Source organism: Anomaloglossus baeobatrachus, chromosome 2, assembly GCF_048569485.1.
Source record: "Anomaloglossus baeobatrachus isolate aAnoBae1 chromosome 2, aAnoBae1.hap1, whole genome shotgun sequence".
In the NCBI taxonomy this organism is placed as follows: domain Eukaryota; kingdom Metazoa; phylum Chordata; class Amphibia; order Anura; family Aromobatidae; genus Anomaloglossus; species Anomaloglossus baeobatrachus.
The window spans coordinates 724,488,034-724,514,232 of record NC_134354.1 but is presented as its reverse complement, the minus strand read 5'-3'; the positions used below and the strand labels follow the sequence as shown (position 1 = coordinate 724,514,232).

The 26,199-nt window shown below is 49.4% G+C and overlaps 1 protein-coding gene across 1 annotated transcript in view; it reads right to left on the bottom strand.

The window, feature by feature from the left end:
• Positions 1–26,199, bottom strand: part of KATNAL1 (katanin catalytic subunit A1 like 1) — a 217,113-nt gene that overhangs the window by 64,952 nt on the left and 125,962 nt on the right. Inside the window, exons 6-7 of the mRNA XM_075334619.1 lie at positions 11,568–11,673; positions 8,303–8,461 (exon numbers count right to left, since the gene is read on the bottom strand). Coding sequence (XP_075190734.1) covers positions 8,303–8,461; positions 11,568–11,673 — 265 coding nt within the window. The remainder of the gene's footprint in view (positions 1–8,302; positions 8,462–11,567; positions 11,674–26,199) is intronic.

Here is a 26,199-nt window from a genome sequence, read left to right as displayed (position 1 = left end):
AGGCTGTTGCTGAGGGAGGCTGATGCTGGGGGAGGCTGGGAAAAGGGAGGCTGATGCTGGGGGAGGCTGGGAGGAGGGAGGCTGATGCTGGGGGAGGCTGGGAGGAGGGAGGATGATGCTGGGGGAGGCTGGAAGGAGGGAGGCTGATGCTGGGGGAGGCTGGGAGGAGGGAGGCTGATGCTGGGGGAGGCTGGGAGGAGGGAGGCTGATGCTGTGGGAGGCTGGGGGAGAGAGGCTGATGCTGGGGGAGGCTGGGAGGGGGAGGCTTGGAGGAGGGAGGCTGATGCTCAGGGAGGCTGGGAGGCTGATGCTGGGGGAGGCTTGGAGGAGGGGGGCTGGGAGGAGGGAGGCTGATGCTGGGGGAGGCTGGGAGGAGGGAGGCTGATGCTGGGGGAGGCTGGGAGGCTGATGCTGGGGGAGGCTGTTGCTGAGGGAGGCTGATGCTGGGGGAGGCTGGGAAAAGGGAGGCTGATGCTGGGGGAGGCTGGGAGGAGGGAGGCTGATGCTGGGGGAGGCTGGGAGGAGGGAGGATGATGCTGGGGGAGGCTGGAAGGAGGGAGGCTGATGCTGGGGGAGGCTGGGAGGAGGGAGGCTGATGCTGGGGGAGGCTGGGAGGAGGGAGGCTGATGCTGTGGGAGGCTGGGGGAGAGAGGCTGATGCTGGGGGAGGCTGGGAGGGGGAGGCTTGGAGGAGGGAGGCTGATGCTCAGGGAGGCTGGGAGGCTGATGCTGGGGGAGGCTTGGAGGAGGGGGGCTGGGAGGAGGGAGGCTGATGCTGGGGGAGGCTGGGAGGAGGGAGGCTGATGCTGGGAGCAGGGAGGCTGATGCTGGGGGAGGCTGGGAGGAGAGAGGCTGATGCTGGAGGAGGCTCATGCTGGGGGAGGCTGGGAGGAGAGAGGCTGATGCTGGAGGAGGCTCATGCTGGGGGAGGCTGGGAGGAGAGAGGCTGATGCTGGAGGAGGCTCATGCTGGGGGAGGCTGGGAGGAGAGAGGCTGATGCTGGAGGAGGCTCATGCTGGGGGAGGCTGGGAGGAGAGAGGTTGATGCTGGGGTAAGCTGGGAGCAGGGAGGCTGATGCTGAGGGAGGCTGGGGGGAGAGAGGCTGATGCTGGGGGAGGCTGAGGGGAGAGAGGCTGATGCTGGGGGAGAGGCTGCTGCTGGAGGCGGGGGGAGAGAGGCTGCTGCTGGGGGAATGGGAGAGAGGGGCCAATGCTAGAGACAGAGGACAAGGGTTGAGGGATAGAGCAATGACAATATCGATGGGGGGGAGTGTAAGGACTCAGAATAAGAGGGGGGCAGCATTGGGAGCTCATTATGGAGAAGGGGCAGCATGTGTGGGCTCAGTATGGAGTGGAACAATGGAGGGGGAGTCAATATCAAGAGTGGGGTAGTGTGTGTGTGTGTGTGTGTGTGTGTGGGTCTCAGCATAAGCGCTAGTGTGGTGGTCTTAGTATGATGAATGGGGCAGCATGGAGGTGTCATTATGGAAAAGAGGAAGGCAGCATTAGGGGCTCAAGGAGAGGGGCAGCATGCACGGGACACTGTGAGGAGGGGGCAGCATACACGGGACATTGTGAGGAGGGGGCAGCATGCATGGGACATTGTGAGGAGGGGCAGCATGCATGGGACATTGAGGAGGGGGCAGCATGCATGGGACACTGAGGAGGGGGCAGCATGCATGGGACACTGAGGAGGGGGCAGCATGCATGGGACGCTGTGAGGAGGGGGCAGCATGCATGGGACACTGTGAGGAGGGGGCAGCATGCATGGGACACTGAGGAGGGGGCAGCATGCATGGGACATTGTGAGGAGAGGGCAGCATGCATGGGATACTGTGAGGAGGGGGCAGCATGCATGGGACACTGTGAGGAGGGGGCAGCATGCATGGGACACTGTGAGGAGGGGGCAGCATGCATGGGACACTGTGAGGAGGGGGCAGCATGCATGGGACATTGTGAGGAGGGGGCAGCATGCATGGGACATTGTTAGGAGGGAGCAGCATGCATGGGACATTGTGAGGAGTGGGCAGCATGCATGGGACACTGTGAGGAGGGGGCAGCATGCATGGGACACTGTGAGGAGGGGGCAGCATGCATGGGACACTGTGAGGAGGGGGCAGCATGCATGGGACACTGTGAGGAGGGGGCAGCATGCATGGGACACTGTGAGGAGGGGGCAGCATGCATGGGACATTGTTAGGAGGGAGCAGCATGCATGGGACATTGTGAGGAGTGGGCAGCATGCATGGGACACTGTGAGGAGGGGGCAGCATGCATGGGACACAGAGGAGGGGGCAGCATGCATGGGACATTGTGAGGAGGGGGCAGCATGCATGGGACACTGAGGAGGGGGCAGCATGCATGGGACACTGAGGAGGGGGCAGCATGCATGGGACATTGTGAGGAGGGGGCAGCATGCATGGGGCATTGTTAGGAGGGAGCAGCATGCATGGGACATTGTTAGGAGGGAGCAGTATGCATGGGATATTGTGAGGAGGGGGCAGCATGCATGGGACACTGTGAGGAGGGGGCAGCATGCATGGGACACTGTGAGGAGGGGGCAGCATGCATGGGACACTGAGGAGGGGGCAGCATGCATGGGACACTGTGAGGAGGGGGCAGCATGCATGGGACACTGTGAGGAGAGGGCAGCATGCATGGGACACTGTGAGGAGGGGGCAGCATGCTTGGGACACTGTGAGGAGGGGGTAGCATGCATGGGACACTGTGAGGAGGGGGCAGCATGCATGGGACACTGTGAGGAGGGGGCAGCATGCATGGGACACTGTGAGGAGGGGGCAGCATGCATGGGACATTGTTAGGAGGGAGCAGCATGCATGGGACATTGTGAGGAGGGGGCAGCATGCATGGGACACTGTGAGGAGGGGGCAGCATGCATGGGACACTGTGAGGAGGGGCAGCATGCATGGGACATTGTGAGGAGGGGGCAGCATGCATGGGACATTGTTAGGAGGGAGCAGCATGCATGGGACACTGTTAGGAGGGAGCAGCATGCATGGGACATTGTTAGGAGGGGCAGCATGCATGGGACATTGTTAGGAGGGAGCAGCATGCATGGGACATTGTGAGGAGGGGCAGCATGCATGGGACATTGTTAGGAGGGAGCAGTATGCATGGGATATTGTGAGGAGGGGGCAGCATGCATGGGACACTGTGAGGAGGGGGCAGCATGCATGGGACACTGTGAGGAGGGGGCAGCATGCATGGGACACTGTGAGGAGGGGGCAGCATGCATGGGACACTGTGAGGAGGGGGCAGCATGCATGGGACACTGTGAGGAGGGGGCAGCATGCATGGGACACTGTGAGGAGGGGGCAGCATGCATGGGACACTGTGAGGAGGGGGCAGCATGCATGGGACACTGTGAGGAGGGGGCAGCATGCATGGGACATTGTTAGGAGGGAGCAGCATGCATGGGACATTGTGAGGAGTGGGCAGCATGCATGGGACACTGTGAGGAGGGGGCAGCATGCATGGGACATTGTGAGGAGGGGGCAGCATGCATGGGACACTGTGAGGAGGGGCAGCATGCATGGGACATTGTGAGGAGGGGGCAGCATGCATGGGACATTGTTAGGAGGGAGCAGCATGCATGGGACATTGTTAGGAGGGAGCAGCATGCATGGGACATTGTGAGGAGGGAGCAGCATGCATGGGACATTGTGAGGAGGGAGCAGCATGCATGGGACATTGTTAGGAGGGAGCAGCATGCATGGGACATTGTGAGGAGGGGCAGCATGCATGGGACATTGTTAGGAGGGAGCAGTATGCATGGGACATTGTGAGGAGGGGGCAGCATGCATGGGACACTGTGAGGAGGGGGCAGCATGCATGGGACACTGTGAGGAGGGGGCAGCATGCATGGGACACTGTGAGGAGGGGGCAGCATGCATGGGACACTGTGAGGAGGGGGCAGCATGCATGGGACACTGTGAGGAGGGGGCAGCATGCATGGGACATTGTGAGGAGGGGGCAGCATGCATGGGACACTGTGAGGAGGGGGCAGCATGCATGGGACACTGTGAGGAGGGGGCAGCATGCATGGGACACTGTGAGGAGGGGGCAGCATGCATGGGACACTGTGAGGAGGGGGCAGCATGCATGGGACATTGTGAGGAGGGGGCAGCATGCATGGGACACTGTGAGGAGGGGGCAGCATGCATGGGACACTGTGAGGAGGGGGCAGCATGCATGGGACACTGTGGGGAGGGGGCAGCATGCATGGGACATTGTTAGGAGGGAGCAGCATGCATGGGACATCGTGAGGAGGGGGGCAGCATGCATGGGACATTGTTAGGAGGGAGCAGCATGCATGGGACATTGTGAGGAGGGGGCAGCATGCATGGGGCATTGTGAGGAGGGGGCAGCATGCATGGGGCATTGTGAGGAGGGGGCAGCATGCATGGGACATTGTGAGGAGGGGGCAGCATGCAGGGGACATTGTGAGGAGGGGGCAGCATGCATGGGACACTGTGAGGAGGGGGCAGCATGCATGGGACATTGTTAGGAGGGGGCAGCATGCATGGGACACTGAGGAGGGGGCAGCATGCATGGGACATTGTGAGGAGGGGGCAGCATGCATGGGACACTGTGAGGAGGGGGCAGCATGCATGGGACACTGTGAGGAGGGGGCAGCATGCATGGGACACTGTGGGGAGGGGGCAGCATGCATGGGACATTGTGAGGAGGGGGCAGCATGCATGGGACATTGTTAGGAGGGAGCAGCATGCATGCGACATTGTGAGGAGGGGGCAGCATGCATGGGGCATTGTGAGGAGGGGGCAGCATGCATGGGACATTGTGAGGAGGGGGCAGCATGCATGGGACACTGTGAGGAGGGGGCAGCATGCATGGGACATTGTGAGGAGGGGGCAGCATGCATGGGACACTGTGAGGAGGGGCAGCATGCATGGGACATTGTGAGGAGGGGGCAGCATGCATGGGACATTGTGAGGAGGGGGCAGCATGCATGGGACACTGTGAGGAGGGGGCAGCATGCATGGGACATTGTGAGGAGGGGGCAGCATGCAGGGGACATTGTGAGGAGGGGGCAGCATGCATGGTACAATTTGAGGAGGGGGCAGCATGCATGGGACATTGTGAGGAGGGGGCAGCATGCATGGGACACTGTGAGGAGGGGGCAGCATGCATGGGACACTGTGAGGAGGGGGCAGCATGAATGGGACAGTGTGAGGAGGGGGCAGCATGCATGGGACATTGTGAGGAGGGGGCAGCATGCATGGGACATTGTGAGGAGGGGGCAGCATGCATGGGACATTGTGAGGAGGGGGCAGCATGCATGGGACATTGTGAGGAGGGGGCAGCATGCATGGGACATTGTGAGGAGGGGGCAGCATGCATGGGACATTGTGAGGAGGGGGCAGCATGCATGGGACATTGTGAGGAGGGGGCAGCATGCATGGGACATTGTGAGGAGGGGGCAGCATGATGTGAGGACAATGTGCAGATCATATTTCATAATTGAGGAAGGTGTGGTGGGTATAATTTATAAGAGAGGGCAGTGTGTAGTTTATTAGGGGCAGTGTGACAGTCACAGTATATAAGTGGGGATGGTGTGGTGGGAATATTTTATACCCATGCTATGTTTTGATGTGCCCGTGGTGATCCCCATTGGGGGGGGGGGTTAGTGCACTTCGTTTCTCATTGATACTTTTTAGGCTATGCGCGCACGTTGCGCAAATACATGCAGTTACGCTGCGCTTTGTAGCGCAGCGTAACTGCATGCGTCCTGCGTCCCCTGCACAGTCTATGGAGATTGTGCAGGGGCCGTGCGCACATGGCGCTTTAGAGCGCAGCGCTTCGGCTACTGCCGAAGCGTTGCGTAAAAAAGTAACATGTCACTTCTTTCCTGCGCTTTGCTGGCAGCTCCTGCTCTGTCTATGGCAGGAGCTGCAGGCAGAGCGCATGGAATCGGCGCTCACTACGGACATTTTCTGCAGCGATTAGAAGCGCACATGTGCTCTTCAGATCGCTGCAGAAATTTCTGCAGTGAACTGTACGCAACGTGCGCACATAGCCTTAAAGTGTTTTACAGAGTAGATCTGCCTTAAACAGATGTCGTGTGCGAAAACTCAGTTTTACGTTGTCAATAAGGGGCGCGACCACTTAAAGTGCCTAGGGCAGCACGAAGGCAAAATACAGCCCTGGCGGATGGAGCACGTTTGGGAGTGCGCAGCATGGCGGATGGAGCACGTTTGGGAGTGCGCAGCATGGGAGATGGAGCACGATGGGGAGTGCGCAGCATGGCGGATGGAGCACGATGGGGAGTGCGCAGCATGGCGGATGGAGCACGTTTGGGAGTGCGCAGCATGGCGGATGGAGCACGTTTGGGAGTGCGCAGCATGGCGGATGGAGCACGTTTGGGAGTGCGCAGCATGGGGGATGGAGCACGTTTGGGAGTGCGGAGTATGGCGGATGGACCACGTTTGGGAGTGCGCAGCATGGCGGATGGACCACGTTTGGGAGTGCGCAGCATGGCGGATGGACCACGTTTGGGAGTGCGCAGCATGGCGGATGGAGCACGTTTGGGAGTGCGCAGCATGGGAGATGGAGCACGATGGGGGGTGCGCACCATAGGGGATAGAGCATGATGGGGAGTGCGCTGCATGGGGGATGGAGCACGATGGGGAGTGCGGAGTATGGCGGATGGAGCACGTTTGGGAGTGCGCAGCATGGCGGATGGAGCACGTTTGGGAGTGCGCAGCATGGGAGATGGAGCACGATGGGGAGTGCGCAGCGTGGCGGATGGAGCACGTTTGGGAGTGCGCAGCATGGGGGATGGAGCACGATGGGGAGGGCGCAGCATGGCGGATGGAGCACGTTTGGGAGTGCGCAGCATGGCGGATGGAGCACGTTTGGGAGTGCGCAGGATGGGAGATGTAGCACGATGGGGGGTGCGCAGCTTAGGGGATGGAGCACGTTTGGGAGTGCGCAGCATGGCGGATGGAGCACGTTTGGGAGTGCGCAGGATGGGAGATGTAGCACGATGGGGGGTGCGCAGCATAGGGGATGGAGCACGATGGGGAGTGCACACCTCCCCCCAACACACACAGACGCGCGCGTGCGCACTGCACAACACACCACACACACACACTGGGAACCACAAACAACTGCCCTACACAGACACCCACACACAGACAACGCTGCACACACAAATATACGCACATACCGCACGACACACACATTGCACAAAACATACCTCCCCCCAAAACACACCACACACACACAAACCGCGCAACACACACACACAACGCTACAGACACACAGCGCTCCACAAACAACGCAACACACAAACAACACTGCTCTCACCCCCCGCCACACCCAGAACATGTACAGCGCCCTACACAAACACTTGGTAACTACACACAACAACATCTATCTATATCTATCTATATATATATATATATATATATATATAACAAAAATCATACATGAACTACACAATACGTAAATTCTAGAATACCCGATGCGTAGAATCGGGCCACCTTCTAGTCGGGAAATAAATGTCTAACATGTAGGTCTTTTTTGGTCACTGCTCCTGGTGCCTCCCCAGTTCTGTTCAAAGTCTTTTTGGTTGCCCTTTCTGGAATATCTCAATTTTGGCCAAGTGCTTTTTTGGTTTTGTCATTGTTGTTTGCTCCAAAAAGTTTATTTCAAGTCGACCCCTGGATAGTGTTCCAGATAAATTTTCTTGGTTTCATCTTTGGTCTGCCCCTGAATGTTGGGGTTCAGATATCTATGCAAATAGCCTCTTCAGAAATAAAATAACAATTCTGGTGCTACCTATTAGTTATAACAATCCTAAAAGTCAATATCTACCTTTAACAAAAGCTATGAAACAGGATTTAGGATAAGAAGCCAAACCAGAAATTCCATGTGCAGACACATGTTTCGGGTTATTGCCCCTTCTGCAGCGCAAAGCAGATCTGATTTGGCTGGTTAGAGGCCTCTTATTCTGTGTCTTTGGGTGAACGTTTCTCCTTGCCACAGTGCAGAATATCTCTAGGTTTTGACTCTAGTCTATTCCTCAATGCTGCTCTTGATATCTTCTAGGTCTGTACTTTGTCTGCTTATGAACAATGCTCCTAGGATCACCAGGTTCGGACCCTCCTGTCTTGTTCAGAGACCTTCCTACCCTTCTGCTTCTCATAGTCTATTTTAACCTTAAACCCACTGATTCCATACAGGAAGAGATTTGATGAATCTATTTTCACATTACTGCAGTAGTAATACATTATGACAACCTACAAAAATAAATCTTACCATTTCAAATAATAGGCGCACCAACTTTTCAGACTCTCCCCTATATTTAGATGTTAAGGTTGATGAGGAAACATTGAAAAACGTTGTTCCACATTCTGTTGCTACAGCTTTAGCCAGCATGGTCTTACCCGTTCCGGGAGGTCCGACCATTAAAACACCCTAAAAAAGTAAAGAAGAGAAACAAATTACATTTTCAGTTACATTATGCTAGAAGGGATTAAAATGCTCTAAACAGTAGTTAGTGATTTTTAAGTAATTTATTTTTCCCTGATGATTTCTAAGGAAAACAAAGTGATAGGATTATACCAGGGATGGGCAAAGTGCGTCCTTAGGGCTAAATCCGAGGCAGACAAAAAGGCTTAAGCCGGTGGCCCACAAACCTGGCCTACCCTGCCATTCATCTAACGCCACAATGTCACCGCTATTTGAATCCACCAGATGCAAAAATTGGTGAACACCTTGGTGGAGGAAGGTGCCGCTGGCTCGGTCTTCCACTAGTCAGCATGAAGCACAGCAGACGCAATGACGTCACATCATTACATGTGCTGTGCGGAGCCGGAGGCCAGAGCAGTACAAAAGTGAAAAAGAAACAAGGGGAGTATGTGGTGGTTTTTTTTCATGTGTATGGGATGTTTGTATATACATTACAGTTCAAAATTTTAGGGTCACTTAGATATTTCCTTATTTTTGAAAAAAAAGCACATTTTTATTTCAATGAATGTAACATTAAATTAAACAGAAATATGCTCTATACATTGTTAATGTGGTAAATGACTATTCTAGCTGAAAACGTCTGTTTTTTAATGCAATATCTACATAGGTGTATAGAGGCCCATTTCCAGCAGCCACCACTCCAGTGTTCTAATGGTACATGGTGTTAGCTAAGTGTGTTAGAAGGCTAATGAATGTTTAGAAATCCCTTGTAAACACTTGAGCAAGTATGTTAGCACAGCTGAAAACAGTTTTGCTGATTAGAGAAGCCATAAAACTGACCTTCCTTTGAGCTAGTTGAGAATCTGGAGCATTACATTTGCTGGTTCCATTAAACTCTCAAAATGGCTAGAAAAAAAGAACTTTCATGTGAAACTCGACAGTCTATGTTTGTTCTTAGAAATGAAGGATATTCCATGGGAGAAATTGCCAAGAAACTGAAGATTTCATACAACGGTCTGTACTACTCCCTTCAGAGGAGAGCAAAAACAGGCTGTAACCAGAGTAGAAAGAGAAGTGGGAGGCCTCGCTGCACAACTGAGCAACAAGACAAGTGCATTAGAGTCTCTAGTTTGAGAAATCGACACCTCACAGGTCCTCAACTGGCAGCTTCATTAAATAGTTCCCGCAAAACGCCAGTGTCAACGTCTACAGTGAAGAGGCGACTCCGGGATGCCGGCCTTCAGTGCAGAGTGGCAAAGAAAAAGCCATAATTGAGACTGGCTAATAAAAGGAAAAGATTAATATGGGCAAAAGAACACAGACATTGGACCAAGGAAGATTGGAAAAAAGTGTTATGGACAGACGAATCGAAGTATGAGGTGTTTGGATCACACAGAAGAACATTTATGAGACGCAGAACAACTGAAAAGATGCTGGAAGATTGCCTGTCGCCATCTGTCAAGCATGGTGGAGGTAATGTGATGGTCTGGGGTTGCTTTGGTGATGGTAAAATGGGAGATTTGTACAAGGTAAAAGGGATATTGAATAAGGAAGGATATCACTCCATTTTGCAACGCCATACCCTATGGACAGCGCTTGATTGGAGCCAATTTCATCCTACAACAGGACAATGACCCAAAACATACCTCCAAATTATGCATGAACTATTTAAGGAAGAAGCAGGCAGCTGGTATTCTATCTGTAATGGAGTGGCCAGCCCAGTCACCAGATCTCAACCCTATTGAGCTGTTGTGGGAGCAGATTGACCGTATGGTATGCAAAAAGTGCCCATCAAGCCAATCCAACTTGTGGGAGGGGGAAGCATGGGGGGAAATATCTCCAGATTACCTCAGCAAATTAACAGCTTGAATGCCAAAGGTCTGCAAAGCTGGAATTGCTGCAAAGGAGCATTCTGTGACGAAAGCAAAGTGTGAAGGAGAAAATTATTATTTCAAGTAAAAATCATTATTTCTAACCTCGTCAATGTCTGGACGATATTTTCTATTCATTATGCAACTCATTTGATAAATAAAAGTATGATTTTTCATGGAAAAGACAAAATTGCCTGGGTGACCCCAAACTTTTCAACTGTAGTGTATGTATGGGCTTATAATGTGAATAGCGGGTTACGTGAGGGCTCATGCTGTATTTAGGAAGCTAAGTGAGAACTCATGCTGTATTTAGGAGGCTATGTCGGGCTCATAATGTATATGTGAGGGTTCATGCTGTATTTAGGAGGCTATGTCGGGCTGATAATGTATATGTGAGGGTTCATGCTGTATTTAGGAGGCTATGTCGGGCTCATAATGTATATGTGAGGGTTCATGCTGTATTTAGGAGGCTGTGAGAACTCATGCTGTTTTTAGGAGGATATATGGGATTCAAAATATATATAGGAGGCTATGTGGAGCTCATAATGTATATAGGAGGCTATGTGGGGGGGGTCAATATATATATGGGAGGCCATCTGGGGGCTCATACTGTATTAAGGAGACTGTGTGAGCTCATACTGTGTTTAGGAGACTATGTGGGGGCTCACACTGAAAATTGAGGGGCAATGTGGGGGCTCTCACTATATATAGAGAAGCCACGTGTGAGGGCTCATCCTGTATGTAGTGAGCTATATGAGGGCTCACGCTGTATATAGGGGGATGTCAGCATACTTAATTCTGCTCAATATTAAGTGATACAAATAATATTCATTATTATAATTATTATTTTGTATGTTAATATTAAGATTGAGCAAAATTAATTTCAGTCTATTGGTTCGGCCCTCCATACCAGTCACAGTCTCTCATATGGCCCCTTGGGAAAAATAATTACCCACCCCTGGATCATACCAATAGCTCATTTATGGAACAAATTTCACAGTTAGTTGACATTTAAAGAAGGAAACTGATCATTACACTAACAAAGAGATGACTGTTCTAGGAGATGAGATGAAGACCCCTTAAAAATCTGTGTATCCAAGGGAAACACCTCAAGTACTCTGTATCTCTGTGCTAAAAATGTTTAGACCCCACAAGAGTGACCCATCTCTCGGCAAGTAGAGATTTGCTAGAAAATCTCTGCGAAAAATGACCTAGAATTAGCTTTTATTTCTTTTTCTTACCTTCCATGGTCTTCTAATCCCCTTGAAAAAATCTGGCATCCACATCGGAAGGACTACAGCTTCTCTTAGTAATTTTTTTGCCTCTTCCAGATCAGCAATGTCTTCCCTATTTATACACAATTAATCAGAGAAATAAGAGATATTGTAAGAGGATGGAGAATGAAACAATGGATGGAAACGTTGCGAGGAAAAAGCAACAAATGTTAAAGGGAAATTGGCAGCTCATTCAACTCCTTCACCCCCTAAACCACTTATATGTGTATGATGGTCAAAAGAACACAAGTGAACACACGTCTGTATTATACAAGAACCCTGATCTGTGACAAAGGAATCCACTTTAGATGTGATACGCTACTGAGGCTGGAAGTGCCCCGGGCAGGAGAGAATACTTCCACTTTCTCGGCTCCCAGCTCAACTCTCAGCCTAATTTCACTCTCCATTAGATGACTGTCAACTAGTTACTACTAGTGCAGCGTGTCAGTCATCTGGCGGAGGGAAGAGTAAGGTTATGTTCACACATTCAGTATTTGGTCCGTATTCTACATTTGTATTTGTAGCCAAAACCAGGAGTGGGTAATAAATCCAGAAGTGGTGATGTGTTTTTATTCTACTTTTCCACTTCTGGTTTTGGCTACAAATACTGAGGTAAAAAACTCACCAAATACGGATCGTGTGAACATGGCCTCAGGCTGAGTATGGCATTTGGAGCCAAGGAAGTGGAAGTGCTCAGAGCACTTCCTGCCTTCTTTTGCATATCACATCTAAAGTGGATTTCTCGGAAACAGAGTATCCTTTTTGTAAAGTTATGGACTCACTTGTCTTCTTACAACCTACAAACTCACATAATTTGGTCAGTGGTAAAATCAAATGACAGATCCCCTTTACAGTATAATGCCGTAGTGAGTGAGAGTCATAAAATAAGACAGTATGAGATAAAAGGAGGTTAAAATATAGAAAATGGCATTTTTTGCTACTTTTTAGATTCATGCTGCTTGAACCATCAGGCGCATTGATCACAGCCTGTTGTGCAACTGCAATCAGCTATGTTGTAATCTGAAAAGTTAAAGGGAACCTGTCAGGTCCAATATGCACCCAGAACCACGAGCAGTTCTGGGTACATATTGCTAATCCCTGTTTAACTGTAACCCCTGTATCTAGTAGCATAGATAAAGGGATCTTTAGAAAAAAGTATTTCTAAAGATTCTTTATAATATGCTAATGAGCAGAGACTAGTCACAAGGGCATTAGTTCCCTTGGCCAGTCGGACCCCTTTGCACGTAAGCACACTCACAGGGGTGTGCTAATGTGTCGCCCTAGAGAATCAGGTAGCCACACAATAGGCCCCCGTATAACACCATCCCTCACCTAGGTTACACACGGCCGACCTGAAACCCTAGTCACCCCCCCTCAGGGCAAGACAGGCACACTAGTGGGCGGGACTAGGCGGTTAGGGAACGTCCACCTAGGGGTCTAGACAGCCCGGGTGGGAAAAACAGTAGTTCTGAGTAGAGTTCAAGTTGAGAGGAGTGGAGGCTGGGGCTAGGTGTAGCTCCAGCAGAGTGAGTTCAAGTTGAACGGTGCCAGGGTCGGAGCCCTGGTGCCTTGGCTAGGTGGCAGATGGTGGTCTCAGTCAGCAGGAGACGGGAAGACGGCTCGGCAGAACATAGGTGGACCGGGACAGGGTTGGAGCCCGCCGGTACCTACACCGGAGACCCGACCGGAAACCGTGCACAGAGGGGGTAGTCTGACCCTGAAACCTGGATCGGAACCAACGGCCTAGCTAATCAACCGATTGAGGGTAGGATTATAGGTCCTGTCCCAACCAAAGTCCTGAAAGCAGACAACCACCCACAGAGAGGGATAGGGCAACCGGCAGGGCCCATAGATCCCACGGGTCAGCATCAGCGGGCACGGCTCCTCAGGTACACAAAAAGCCGGGAGCGGACTCCCGTGTTCCATACCGGGAAGTCTAAAACACAAACACAGTCAGTGCAGAGGAAGGAAACGGCGACCACCACCCCGGGTGGGGGACCAGAGTACATCCGGCCGCGGTGGCTGGCCACCAGCACCTTAGTTTACCAAAGGACTTGTGTGATTCATTTACTCGTGAGTAACCTAACACCCTCTGGTCTATCCGGGCGCGCAAGCCCCAGCCATTGTCATAACCTGCACAGAGACACTGGGCCCCGGGGCAACCATCCCTAACCACGGAGGGGTTAACATCCGGCTGCCATTACATCGCCCCCGGGGTGTCCCACAACAGCAGCGGTGGTGTCCCACTTCACCATACACCGTGGGTGGCGTCACGGACAATCTCCCTTTTTAAACAAAAAACCCTTTTTCACTTGTGGGCGGCGCACCGCTGCTAGAGCCCGGGCCCAGCTCCCGCTCGAGCCACAGCAAAGCCACCGGACCCGAGCATCCCCGAGCAGCCCCCCCTTAGCTGCGGTCTGGCCCCCGCCCGCAACACTAACATACTAATTAATGCGCAGCGTCAGAGGCATTGTCTGGCTCAACTCTGCTGCACCCGCTGGTTTTCGGCTCAGTGCGCACGATCAGAACGTCCCCGGACTTTCGGTCATGCGTACTGCAACAGTTTGAAGTCAGGACGTGTACACCCGGCTTTATAGTACGCATAACTGGAAGTCTGGGACTTCTGATCATGCGTACAGAGCCAAAATCCAGCGTCTGGTGTGGTGGCTGCAGAGAGCAGTGAGATCGACCATGCGTCCGATGCTGCACAGTCATTAGCATGTTAGCATGCACACCGGAGCGTGCTAACATGCTAAGGGGGCCAACTAGCCAAGGGAACTAACGCCCTTGTGACTAGTCCCTGCGCTCATTAGCATATCATAAAGGATCTTTAGAAATACTTTTTCTAAAGATCCCTTTATCTATGGCACATGATATAGGGACAGTTAGGCAGGGATTAGAAATATGTACCCAAAACTGCTCATGGTTCTGGGTGCATATTGCACTTGACAGGTTCACTTTAAGACACTTAAGAGGAAACAATTTGGAAGTCGGATAGGGTCTATAGGGAGAGGCCATAAAGGGTTATTCCCATCTCCAAAATCCTATCCCATTATGTAGTAGGTGTAATAATAATTATATTAGTCAATACCTCCAATTAGAAATGTAGTATAGTTCTCCTGATATAGCCAATTCTCCTACCTCATGTGCAGGGCATTGCAACTTAGGTATCCATGGTTACATCCACTCAAATAATGACAGTTAGTTGCTCATGGATACCCAAGCTCCAATGCCCTGCACATGAGGTAAGAGACATGGCTATATCAGGAGAACTATACTACATTTCTAATTGGAGGTATTTACTAATATAATTATTATTACACCTACTACATATTGGGATAGGATTGGCGGTACAGTGGAACCTTGGTAACATGGCTTGAGTGTTTTGCAAGACAAGCAAAGCTTTATACAAATTTGTAACTTGGTTTAATAGCAATGATTTGCAATAAGAGCAAATACTTACCGTGCACACTTCCGGTTCCGTCCTGTCACCACACTCGGACATGCTAGCATGTCTATCAAGTTGCATTTGTGGATATAGTATTGTACTTTCTTTCTGCTATCCAGTATATCACATTGCTTGTATTGTAATGTAATTGCCAGTGCAGAGTTCCTACCCCACATTTGGCTTAGTTCTGCCCTTATTTTGGGGAGAATAGATTTGGAGTGTGTTATTTTTGTGTACTGTACTAGAATAAAGGTTGTCATATTTAGGCTGCTTTCACACCTCCGGTTTTTCCTGTGCGGCACAATCCGGCACTTTGCAGGAAAAACGCAACCGTTTTTTTTTGCTGCCGGTTGCGTTTTTCCTGCATAGACTTTAATTAGTGCCGCATGGGCTTGCATTCCGTCCGGTTTTTGCCGCATGCGGCAGATTTAGCCGATGCGGCGGCCGGATGGAACGTTGCCTGGCACGTTTTTTTGTGCGGCAAAAAAAAACGCATCCGACCCATGCGGCGCATTTTTCAATGCATGCCTATGGACGCCGGATGCGGCAAAAAACGCATCCGACCGCCGCATGCGTTTTTTGCCACTGCACATGCTCAGTAGCATGCCGCAAGCGGCAAAAACCGGACGGGCCGCATTTAAAAAACGTATGCAAAGGATGCGGCTTTTTCGACGCATCCGTTGCATAGGTTTTAGAGCCGGACTGGCCGGCTCTGCACCTACCGGATGTGTGAAAGCAGCCTTATTCACCATTTTTTCTCTCTATACTGTACCTCCCGCACACCAACAATTCTTTTGTAAGCTAACATGCAGTGTAAATTTGTTTTATGTTTTTTTACTGTACATATTTAAGTGTACTGTAATAATTTTCCATGAATATAGATTATTTTGTGTTACTGTAATAAGTTTGTATAAATACAGTAAATATTTTTGGGTTGTGGAACGAATTGTCTTTGTTTCAATTATTTCCTATGGGAAAATTTGCTTTGATATAAGAGTAACTTGGTTTAAGAACACAGTCCCGAAACGGATTATGCTAGTAATCCAATGTTTCATTGTACTTGCTAATATTCTTATAATTACACCTACTACAAATTGGGGGACAGGATCTTGGAGATGGAATTAACCCTTTAATAATCTGATGACGACATCCATTTCATTGAATGGTCCCTTCCAGGAGAGATGTCGGCCAACTGGAGCCGGGTGAGGAGACATCAGGGGCCGCATCAGACGGGTCAGATCTCTCTCTATTGTCCCCGGCTGGCTTTTCAAACTGCTTTCTCTGAAACGTCGTAGCATTTCAGATTACAACATACCTGGCTACAGGTCGCACAACCGGGCTCTGATTAAGCATAAATTTGCATGGATCTACTGACAGGTAATCTTGTAAGACAACACTTTCCTTCTGTGGCACAAATATTTGTAACTTGTTTTGATTACTATTATTATTGTTGTTATTTATTTCCCTCCAATTCAGAAGTGTTTTGTACTGAAAATCTGGCTATAGACAATAGCCTGTAATACAACGCCCTTGCAGAGATAGGAATGTGTCCTGTGTGATCAGTCCACCTGGGATGGACTCGTGCCTTTCAGCTTGTCATGCACATACGATCACCGTCACACAAACATTCATTGCGCTGGCAGCCGTCTCTCCCGACTTCCCCATACACGTGCTCAGCTCCGTCAAGTATTCATACATTTTCCACAATGAAAAGAAGGATAGAGCTGCTGCCCAGACTCCGCTGTTGGTCATTTACCTCCCCCGAAAACAAAAGAATTGGCTGCTGAAATTTCAACGGACTGGTCCATGTCTCCCATAGCAAAAAGTGTAGCAGCAGCACACTGTGCGCCAAAATACATACAAACACTTAATGGATGGAATATAAACTGTATTTCTACTATATACTTATTCAATTAATTTAGCACACAAATTTACCAAGTCCTGTGAGCCCACTAGCCATGACAAGGTGAAATTATTTTTGTTAGCCTCCAAATTAATCCGCGACGTTCCGGTCGGTCTCCAACAGTTTGTGACCTGCCGACTGCTCCAGTGTTTCATGGAGGGCGTGAGCAGTCACAACTTTATAAAAGTCTATGAGAGCTTTTGACTCTCATAGACTTGTACTGAGAGGTTGTGACTAGAGCTGAGCGGATACTGACTGTAAAAGTCCGGATTCGCGCGGTTTCAAAGTTGCCCGGGTGCCATACCCGGGCCTGGGATTCCGGGTGCACGATCCAGATCCGGCACTGGGGAAAATATTTGAAAAATAAAGAAAAACAGAATTAAAACAGAGTTTCATATTTACCGAGACTTGGTGTCATGGCGGCACACTGCTTCCGGGTTGCGCATTCACTTCCTGTACTGCGCAATAGGCTCATCGCATACACACAGCTTTCTGTGCTTTCTCCGCCCACCGGCCATGCTCTCGTCTGTGATTGGTTGCAGGCAGACGCGCCCTCAGCCTGTGACAGCGTCTGCCTGCAGTTATCGCTCATCGCGGCTCAGTCATAGGCTACAATCACAGCTGGCAGTCGATCTCTATGGCTGCTAGCTATGAGATGTAGCAGAGCTGGATGTGTCGCCATGGGACCTCGTGTGGATTACGCCGGACCTGCAGGATGTTTGGGGTTAATAAAGTGGTGAAAGAGGGTGTGTTTTTTGTATTTTATTCCAAATAAAGGATTTTTTCTGTGTTTGTACTTATTTACTGTCATGTACAGGTTAATGATGGAGGTATCTCATAGACGCCTGTGCCATCACAAACCTAGGATTTAATAGCAGCTGTGCGCTGTTATTAACCCCTTATTACCCCGATTGCCACCACACCAGGAAGAGCCAGTATAGCACCGGGATTGTCACATCTAATAGATGCGGAAATACCGGGGGCTGCGGGCTGAGAATACCAGACCACAGCCGGTATTATCATGGGTGGGGATGAAAATTGGGGGGACTGCACATCGTTTTTTTTTTTTAACTAACAAAAAAAAAAATGCAAATTTGGTGCTGAAATCTGGTGCAGACAATTTCAAAATGTGCACCTCCTGGCACAAAACCACGGCAAAAAGCCAGAACAAAAAAACGCGGCAAAAACCGCAGCAAAAAAAATGCGTCAACAATCCGCTTTTTTTTTTTTGCAAGAAGGTGTAGATTGGATGCAGGAATATGGTGTAAAAATTTTGGCACCAAATTTGCATCCCTTGGCCCAAAAATGAAAAAAATAAATAAATTCTGACGTAAGGTGGAAATTTGGTGCTGAAATCTGGTGCAGACGATTTCAGAACCAAATGTGCACCTCCTGTCCAAAAAAAATGTGCAAAAATTGCAGCAAACACAGCGGCAAAAAAAATGCTTATAAAAAACTTGTTTTTTTCCCCAGGAGGTGTAGATTGGGAGAAGGAATATGGTGCAAAAATTTCAGCACCAAATCTCCATCTCTTGGGCAAAAAAACTGCAATTTTCTACTAGGAGATGCAAGTCTGTGAACTCAGTGACCTCCACCTGAGGTCAGGTTACCTGCGATCACAGGTGAAGAACCGTTGGAGACTCCAGCTGTGACCGCAAATGACCTGAGTGACTTCACCGCTCATTGCGCAGCTCATTCAATCTCTGGAGCTCACAGCGAGTGGTCGTTCACTATGGCCACTCGTTGTGATATTCAGATGTAGCAGAGCTGGATGCGGCATGGGACCTCGTGTGGATTACGCCGGAGCTGCAGGGTGTTGGGGGTTAATAAAGTGGTGAAGGAGGGTGTGTTTTTGTATTTTATTCCAAATAAAGGATTTTTTCTCTGTTTGTTCTTATTTACTGTAATGATGCAGGTATCTCAGATGCCTGTGCCATCATTTACCTAGGGCTTAGTAGCAACTGTGCGCTGTTATTAACCCCTTATTACCCCGATTTCTACGGCTCCAGGGCAAATCGAGAAGAACCGGTAAAGCACAGGGATTGCAACATCTAATAGATGTGGCAATACCAGGCGGCTGCGGGCTGAGAATACCAACCTCCAGCCGGCTTTATCTTGGCTGTGGATGAAAATTAGGGGGGACTGCATGTAGTTTTTTTTTTATTATTTATTTACATAAAAAAAGACGCACGCGGCTTCTCTAAAGCGGGCTTTACACGCTACAACATCGCTCAAGTGATCTCGTTGGGGTCACGGAATTTGTGACGGACATCCGGTCGCTTTAGCGATGCCGTTGCGTGTGACACCTATGAGCGATTTTTCATCGTCGCAAAAACGTGAAAAATCGCTCATCGGTGACATGGGGGTCCATTCTCAAATATCGTTACTGCAGCAGTAACGAAGTTGTTCCTCGTTCCTGAGGCAGCACACGTCGCTCCGTGTGACACCACAGGAACGAGGAACATCACCTTACCTGCGTCCCGGCCACAATGCGGAAGGAAGGAGGTGGGCGGGATGTTACGTCCCGCTCATCTGCGCCCCTCCGCTTCTATTGGGAGGCGGTTCAGTGACGCTGCTGTGACGTCGCTGTGACGCTGAACGAACCGCCCCCCTTAGAAAGGAGGCGATTCGCCGGTCACAGCGACATCGCAGGAAAGGTAAGTCCGTGTGACGGGTCCGGGCGATGTTGTGCGACACGGGCAGCGATTGGCCTGTGTCGCACAACCGATGGGGGCGGGTACCCACGCTGGCGATATCGGTACCGATATTGCAGCGTGTAAAGCACCCTTTAGGTCGAAGTCACACATGCGAGGGACTCACATAAGTCTGACATCGCATCACCGGCACAGCCGCATACACTTCTGACAGAAGTGTGTATGTGTTTCTAGGTACATGCACGTTCATGTTCATGTTCAGTGAGCGGAAGGCTGTGCCGGCTGATGTCATGCCAGACTCGTACAAGTCTCACATTGCATCACCGCACAGCCGCACACACTTCTGACAGGAGCGTGCATGGGTTTCTGTGTACATGCACGTTCATGTTCAGAGAGCGCAGGCTGTGCCGGCGGATGTCATGCCAGAATTGTACGACTCTAACAGCGTATCACCGACACAGCCGCACACTGACAGAAGCGTACATGTGTTTCTGTCAACATGCATGCGTCGCTCACCATACTGACCAGCAGACACTTGCACTGCTTTCCCCGCCCACCGGCTGTGCTGCCACCTGTGATTGGTTGCAGTCAGCTGACAGGCTGCCACTCAGGGTGGGGGCGCTTCTAGCTGCAACCAATTACACACGCCGGTGGGCGGGCAAAACAATGAATATTGAATTGTCGGCTTCGGAAGGGAAAAGTGTGATCCGTAAGGAGTTTGTCGCCATAACACCACCTGGGTAAGTATACCGCGCATGCACCTGCCCCCATATCCCTTCCAATACAGTTTTTAATCTCCGGATTCTGGTCCCCATTGACTTATATGGGCACCGGTTTCCGGAGCGTATCGGACTTTTTTATTAATCTGCCGGTGATCTGGTTCCGGTTTTTGGCTAGTTCGATCAGCTCTAGTTGTGACGGAACTTTGACTTCAGGACAGTCAGACATATTGATTACAAAATGGAGTCGCTGGACTGGAGCGGCATTATTAAAAAGGTGAAGATGATGGAGGGAGAGTATAAGAGTATAAGCAAGAACCTTAGATTTAAAGCATCTCTCGGGTGGTGAAAAAAGCAAAATCATTGGAGATTTAATTAAAAGCAGCCATGGATTGATGGAGGGAATGCACAGCCACATATTTATGCTGCAAAAAAAAAAAAAAGAAACCTAACCAGCATCTCCTAGTATGAAGTGTGAACAGGTGCAAGCTGCTATGGCTGCATAATATACAAATTAAATCCTATATCATCACTAGGTGAAGAGTTGTGAGGCCTTCAGATAGTTGGTCGGTTACAGATATTTCTTCTTTCAACTTGATAGTATTATTTGTTCTGTCTTAATATGCCCTTTTATAAAGATGGCTTACAAGCCTCTATGCCTAGTAGCCAACATGGCTCAAAATAATGTTGTGCCATTTGGCTAATGTAATAGCTGTAAGAATTAAAGGGAACCTGTCAGGTGCAATAGGCACCCAGAACCACGAGCAGTTCTGGGTGCATATTGCTAATCCCTTGCTTATAGTCCTGTAACTACGATTAGGGATGATTGAATACCGCAAATATTTGGCAACGCCCATATTCGTCGAATAGGTCGCCGCTATTCGACTATTTGCGAATATGCGATGGGCAATGTAAGTTTATGGGAAACCCGAATAATTGCCGAATAGCAACTATTCGGGCTTACCATAGACTTACATTGCGCATCGAATATTCGCATAGCGGCGACCTATTCGTCGGATATTCGCAAAGCCGAATATTGCCGAATATTTGTGATATTCGATTATCCCTAAAAGCGATCTTTAGAAAAAGTATTTCTATAGATCCTTTATGATATGCTAATGAGCGCAGGGACTAGTCACAAGGGCGTTATATCCCCAACTAGTCCACCCCCTTATCATGTTGGCATGCTCACAGGGGCGTGCTAACATGCTACTCAATGCCCATTGCCCTACGCCATCAGCAGTGATGCAACGTACCTCTGTCCGTTGTCACCGCTTAAGAACGCCAGGTTTAGGGTCAGTGCGCATGAACAGAAGTCCCTGGCATTTCCAGTCAAGTGCAGTATGAAACTGGTGTACACGTCTCTGCTTCAGAGAAGTCTAGTGAGCATTTACGGAAGTGCCGTGACTTCTTATCCATGCGCACTGACCCTAAGCTCGACGTCTGAGGTAGTGCAATGGACAAAGGTACATGCATCACTTTTGATGATGACGCTCGGCCATGGGTATTGAATAGCCTGTTAGCACGTCTCTGTGCATGTGCTAACATGCTAAGAGGGTGGAATGAGAGCAGGAACGCCCTTGCGACTAGTCCTTGTGTTTATTAGCATATGATAAAAGATCTTTAGAAATACTTTTTCTAAAGATATCTTGTATACAGGGACGGTTAGGCAGAGATTAGCAATATGCACCCAGAACTGCTCGTTGTCCTGGGCACCTGACAGGTTCCCTTTAGGCTAGGTTCACATTTCCGTTGTTTTAAATCTCTGTCAGGTCCGTCAGCAACGGATCAGTCGTTTTTTAGATGTCAACTGACGCAACTGATCCGTCGCGTCCGTTAGATCCGCTGTGCATTCGTTTTTTGACAGATGAGTCGTGATTCTGTCACGGGAGGAATTTCTGTTTGTGTTTGGGACATCCCAGTGGGTATGCCAAACGTGCTGGGCAGGATTACGGATTACGACGGAATCCAGCACCATAGACATACATTACAAGCGTGACGGATTGCGACGGATTCCTGCGCGGTGCGTTAATTTTGACGGCCCGAAAAACTTTACATTCTGTGTTGTTTCCGCCTGGCGGTCAGTCCAAAAACAACTGATGCACCGCGCAGCGGATGCAACGCAAGGTCATCAGTCACAATCCGCCACTAATACAAGTCTATGGGAAACAACGGAATTCGTCAAACGGTTCCGTTGTTTACCAAAGCCGCGGATTGTGACTGATACAATTTAACGGAAATGTGAACCTAGCCTTAATCTCCACCCTGAGAGCAGGGAAAGGCAGGGGAGGCACTTTGTTCATGAATACAATGGACTTACAAATTATGTGTCCAGTATATTCTTGCTGCCAAAAGGCACATTTTTGTATTGTTTTGGCTACTGGAAGTGCAGAGCTGTAGCTGTGCCATGCTGCCAAATAGAATGACAAATCCTCTTTGACTGTAACCCTTTTGCTATAGAATGAATATTCTGAGCTCATAAGCTCCCTGCAGTCGGCCTGATTGTTATCATTTAACCAGCATTAGAAAAAAAAAATAAAATCCCTTCGCCTGCAATAAATGTGTCCTAACGCGAGAGCCAAAGCTCACAGCTGAACTTTTGTTTGCCGGTTGACTGCTTGTCTTGTTATTTTTTCTTTTTTTAATATCAATAAATTCCCATATGAACAAAACAAACATTTTATTACCGTCACACAAATCAGCGCCGAAATGCGGCTTTATAGTGAATATCATATTACGTTTCAAGTGAGTGAAATATAAATTCACAGCTAGGTGGAGGATTGTGCAGGCTTACGTGCAGCTGGGGTTTGCTCACACGTTAATCACTTAAGCCAGTAACAATTTCCAAAAGTATACTTCTAAAGAGCGTGGATTTTTCTGCATCGCTGCATTCGGCGCTCTACATAACCGCTTTTCATGAGGCGGCCATCACGCTGCATTCATTTTCTTTATTTCGGTCCAGGCAGATATAATAAAATGTCAGGGCCACTTTTCTAAGACTAGAATCTAAATCAGAGGGGAAAAAAATAAACATAACAGCTAAAAAACAGAAGACTTGCAAAGACAAGGAAGCCGAGCTAACGTGGTCATAATACCACCAACATCAGCAGTGCCCAATCTAAGCCAATGACCTATTCAGTTAAAACGTTTTGGTTTTAGAAAATCTAAAAACACTAAAGGCCCCGTCACACGCAACGACGTATCTAACGATATATCGCCGGGGTCACGGATTCCGTGACGCACATCCGGCATAGTTAGCGACGTCGTTGCGTGTGACACCAACGAGCGACCATTAATGATGGAAAATACTCACCAAATCGTCCATCGTTGACACGTCGTTTATTTTCAAAAAATCGTTGATTGTTGAGGACGCAGGTTGTTCGTCTTTCCCGAAGCAGCACACATCGCTACGTGTGACACCTCGGGAACGACGAACTACAGCTTACCTGCGGCCTCCAGCAATGAGGAAGGAAGGAGGTGGGTGGGATGTTACGGCCGCTCATCTCCGCCTCTCCGCTTCTATTGGGCGGCCGCTTAGTGACGCCGCACGAACCGCCCCCTTAGAAAGCAGGCGGTTCGCCGGCCACAGCGACGTCACTAGGCAGGTAAGTCCGTATGATGGCTCCGAACGATATCGTGCGCCACGGGCAGCGATTTGCCCGTGACGCACAAACGACAGGGGCGGGTACGATCGCTAGCGATATTGCTGCGTGTGACGGGGCCTTTACAGTTGAAACGAGAAGTTTCCATCCACTATCTAAAAAGAGACACGTATACATGTTTTTCTCACTATCTGACATGAAATCAAAAAAACCATTTCCCGTTTTAGGTCAATTAGGAACCAAAATTATTTACATTTGCCAAGTACCAGAATAATGAGAAAATGTTTTAAGGCATTTTAATGCGCACCTGAAACACACTGCTTCTTTGTGTAGCATCATGGGAAAGTCAAAAGAAATAAGCCAAGATCTCAGGAAGAGAACTGTGAACGTGAACAAGTCTGGTTTATTTTTGGGGGCAATTTCCACATACCTGAAGATGCCTCGTTCATCTGTGCAAACAATTAAATGCAAGTACAAACAAGATGGGAATGTCCAGCCATCATACCGCTCAGGAAGGAGACGGGTTCTGTGTACCAGAGAGGAACGTGCTTTGGTGAGACATTTCCATATCAACCCAAGAACAGAAGACCTTATGAAGATGCTGGCGGAGGTTGGTAAGATTGTGTCATTATTCATAGTGTAACGTGTACTGTATCAACATGGGCTGAAAGGCCACTGTGCAAGGAAGAAGCCATTACTCCAAAAGAAACATAGAAAAGCCAGATTAATGTTTGCAAATGCACACAGGAACAAATACCTTCATTTTTGGAGACGTCCTGTGATCTGACGATCCTAAAATTGAACTGTTTGGTCATAATGACCACCGTTACATTTGAAGCCTAAGAACATCATCCCAACTGTGAAACACAGGGGGTGACAGCATCATGTTGTGGGGTTGTTTTTTTTGCTGCAGGAGGGACTGGTGCACTTCACAAAATAGATGGCATCATGAGGAAAGATTATATGGTAATACTGAAGCAACATCTCAAGTCATCAGCCAGGAACTTAAAGCTTGGGCAGAAATGGGTCTTCAAAATGGACAATGACCCGGGGCATACTGCCATACTGGTTACAAAGTGACTTAGGCTATGTGCGCACGTTGCGTACAGTCACTGCAGAAATTTCTGCAGCGATCTGAAGAGCACACGTGCGCTTCTAATCGCTGCAGAAAATGTCCGTAGTGAAAAAAAAAAAAAGCAGATTCCATGCGCTCTGACTGCAGCTCCTCCCATAGACAGAGCAGGGGCTGCAGGCAAAGCACACGGAAGAAGTGACATGTCACTTCTTAGAACGCGCACTTCGGGCAGCAGCCGAAGCGCTGCGCTCTAAGACGCCACGTGCGCACGGCTCCTGCATAATCTTCATAGATTATTCAGGGGACGCAGGACGCATGCAGTTACGCTGCGCTACAAAGCGCAGTGTAACTGCATGTAATTACGCAACGTGCGCACATAGCCTTAAGGATAACAAAGTCAATGTTTTGGTTTGGCCATCATAAAGCCCTGATCTCAATTCTATTAAAAATGTATGAACAAAGCTGAAAAAGGTCAGTGAGAGCAAGGAGACCTACCAACAAGGCATCCTAATTGACCTAAAACAGGAAAGGTTTATTCTGATTTCATGTCAGATAGTGAGACAAACATGCAGAGGTGTGTTTTTAGATAGTGTATGTAAACTTCTGGTTTCAGCTGTATGCTGCCAAGAGATATGGAAGTTCTTTAAAAGTCCTCTTTAAGGCTGCTTTCACACATCCGGATTTTTGCTCTGTGGCACAATACGGCGTTCTGCAGAAAAACCGCAACCGGCTTTTGTAACGCCGGTTGCGGTTTTTTTTGCATAGACTTACATTAGTGCCGTATTGTGCCGCAGGGGCTTGCGTTCGGTCCGGTTTTTGCTGCATGCGGCAGATTTAGCCGATGCCGCGCCCGGATCGAACGTTCCCTGCAACGTTTTTTGCTCCGGCAAAAAACACCGCATCGCGCCGCATCCGGCCGCTGCGGTGCATTTTTCAATGCATACCTATGGAGGCCGGATGCGGCGCGATGCGGAAAAAACGCATCCGGTCGCCGCATGCGGTTTTTTCCACTGCGCATGCTCAGTAGCATGCCGCAACCGGAAAAAACCGGACGGGCCGCATGTAAAAACTTATGCAAAGGATGCGGTGTTTTCGCCGCATCCGTTGCATAGTTTTCACAGCCGGATTGAGCCGCAGTGCTCAAACCGGATGTGTGAAAGTAGCCTAAGGCTTACTAGTCATTTTGGTGGAAATCATT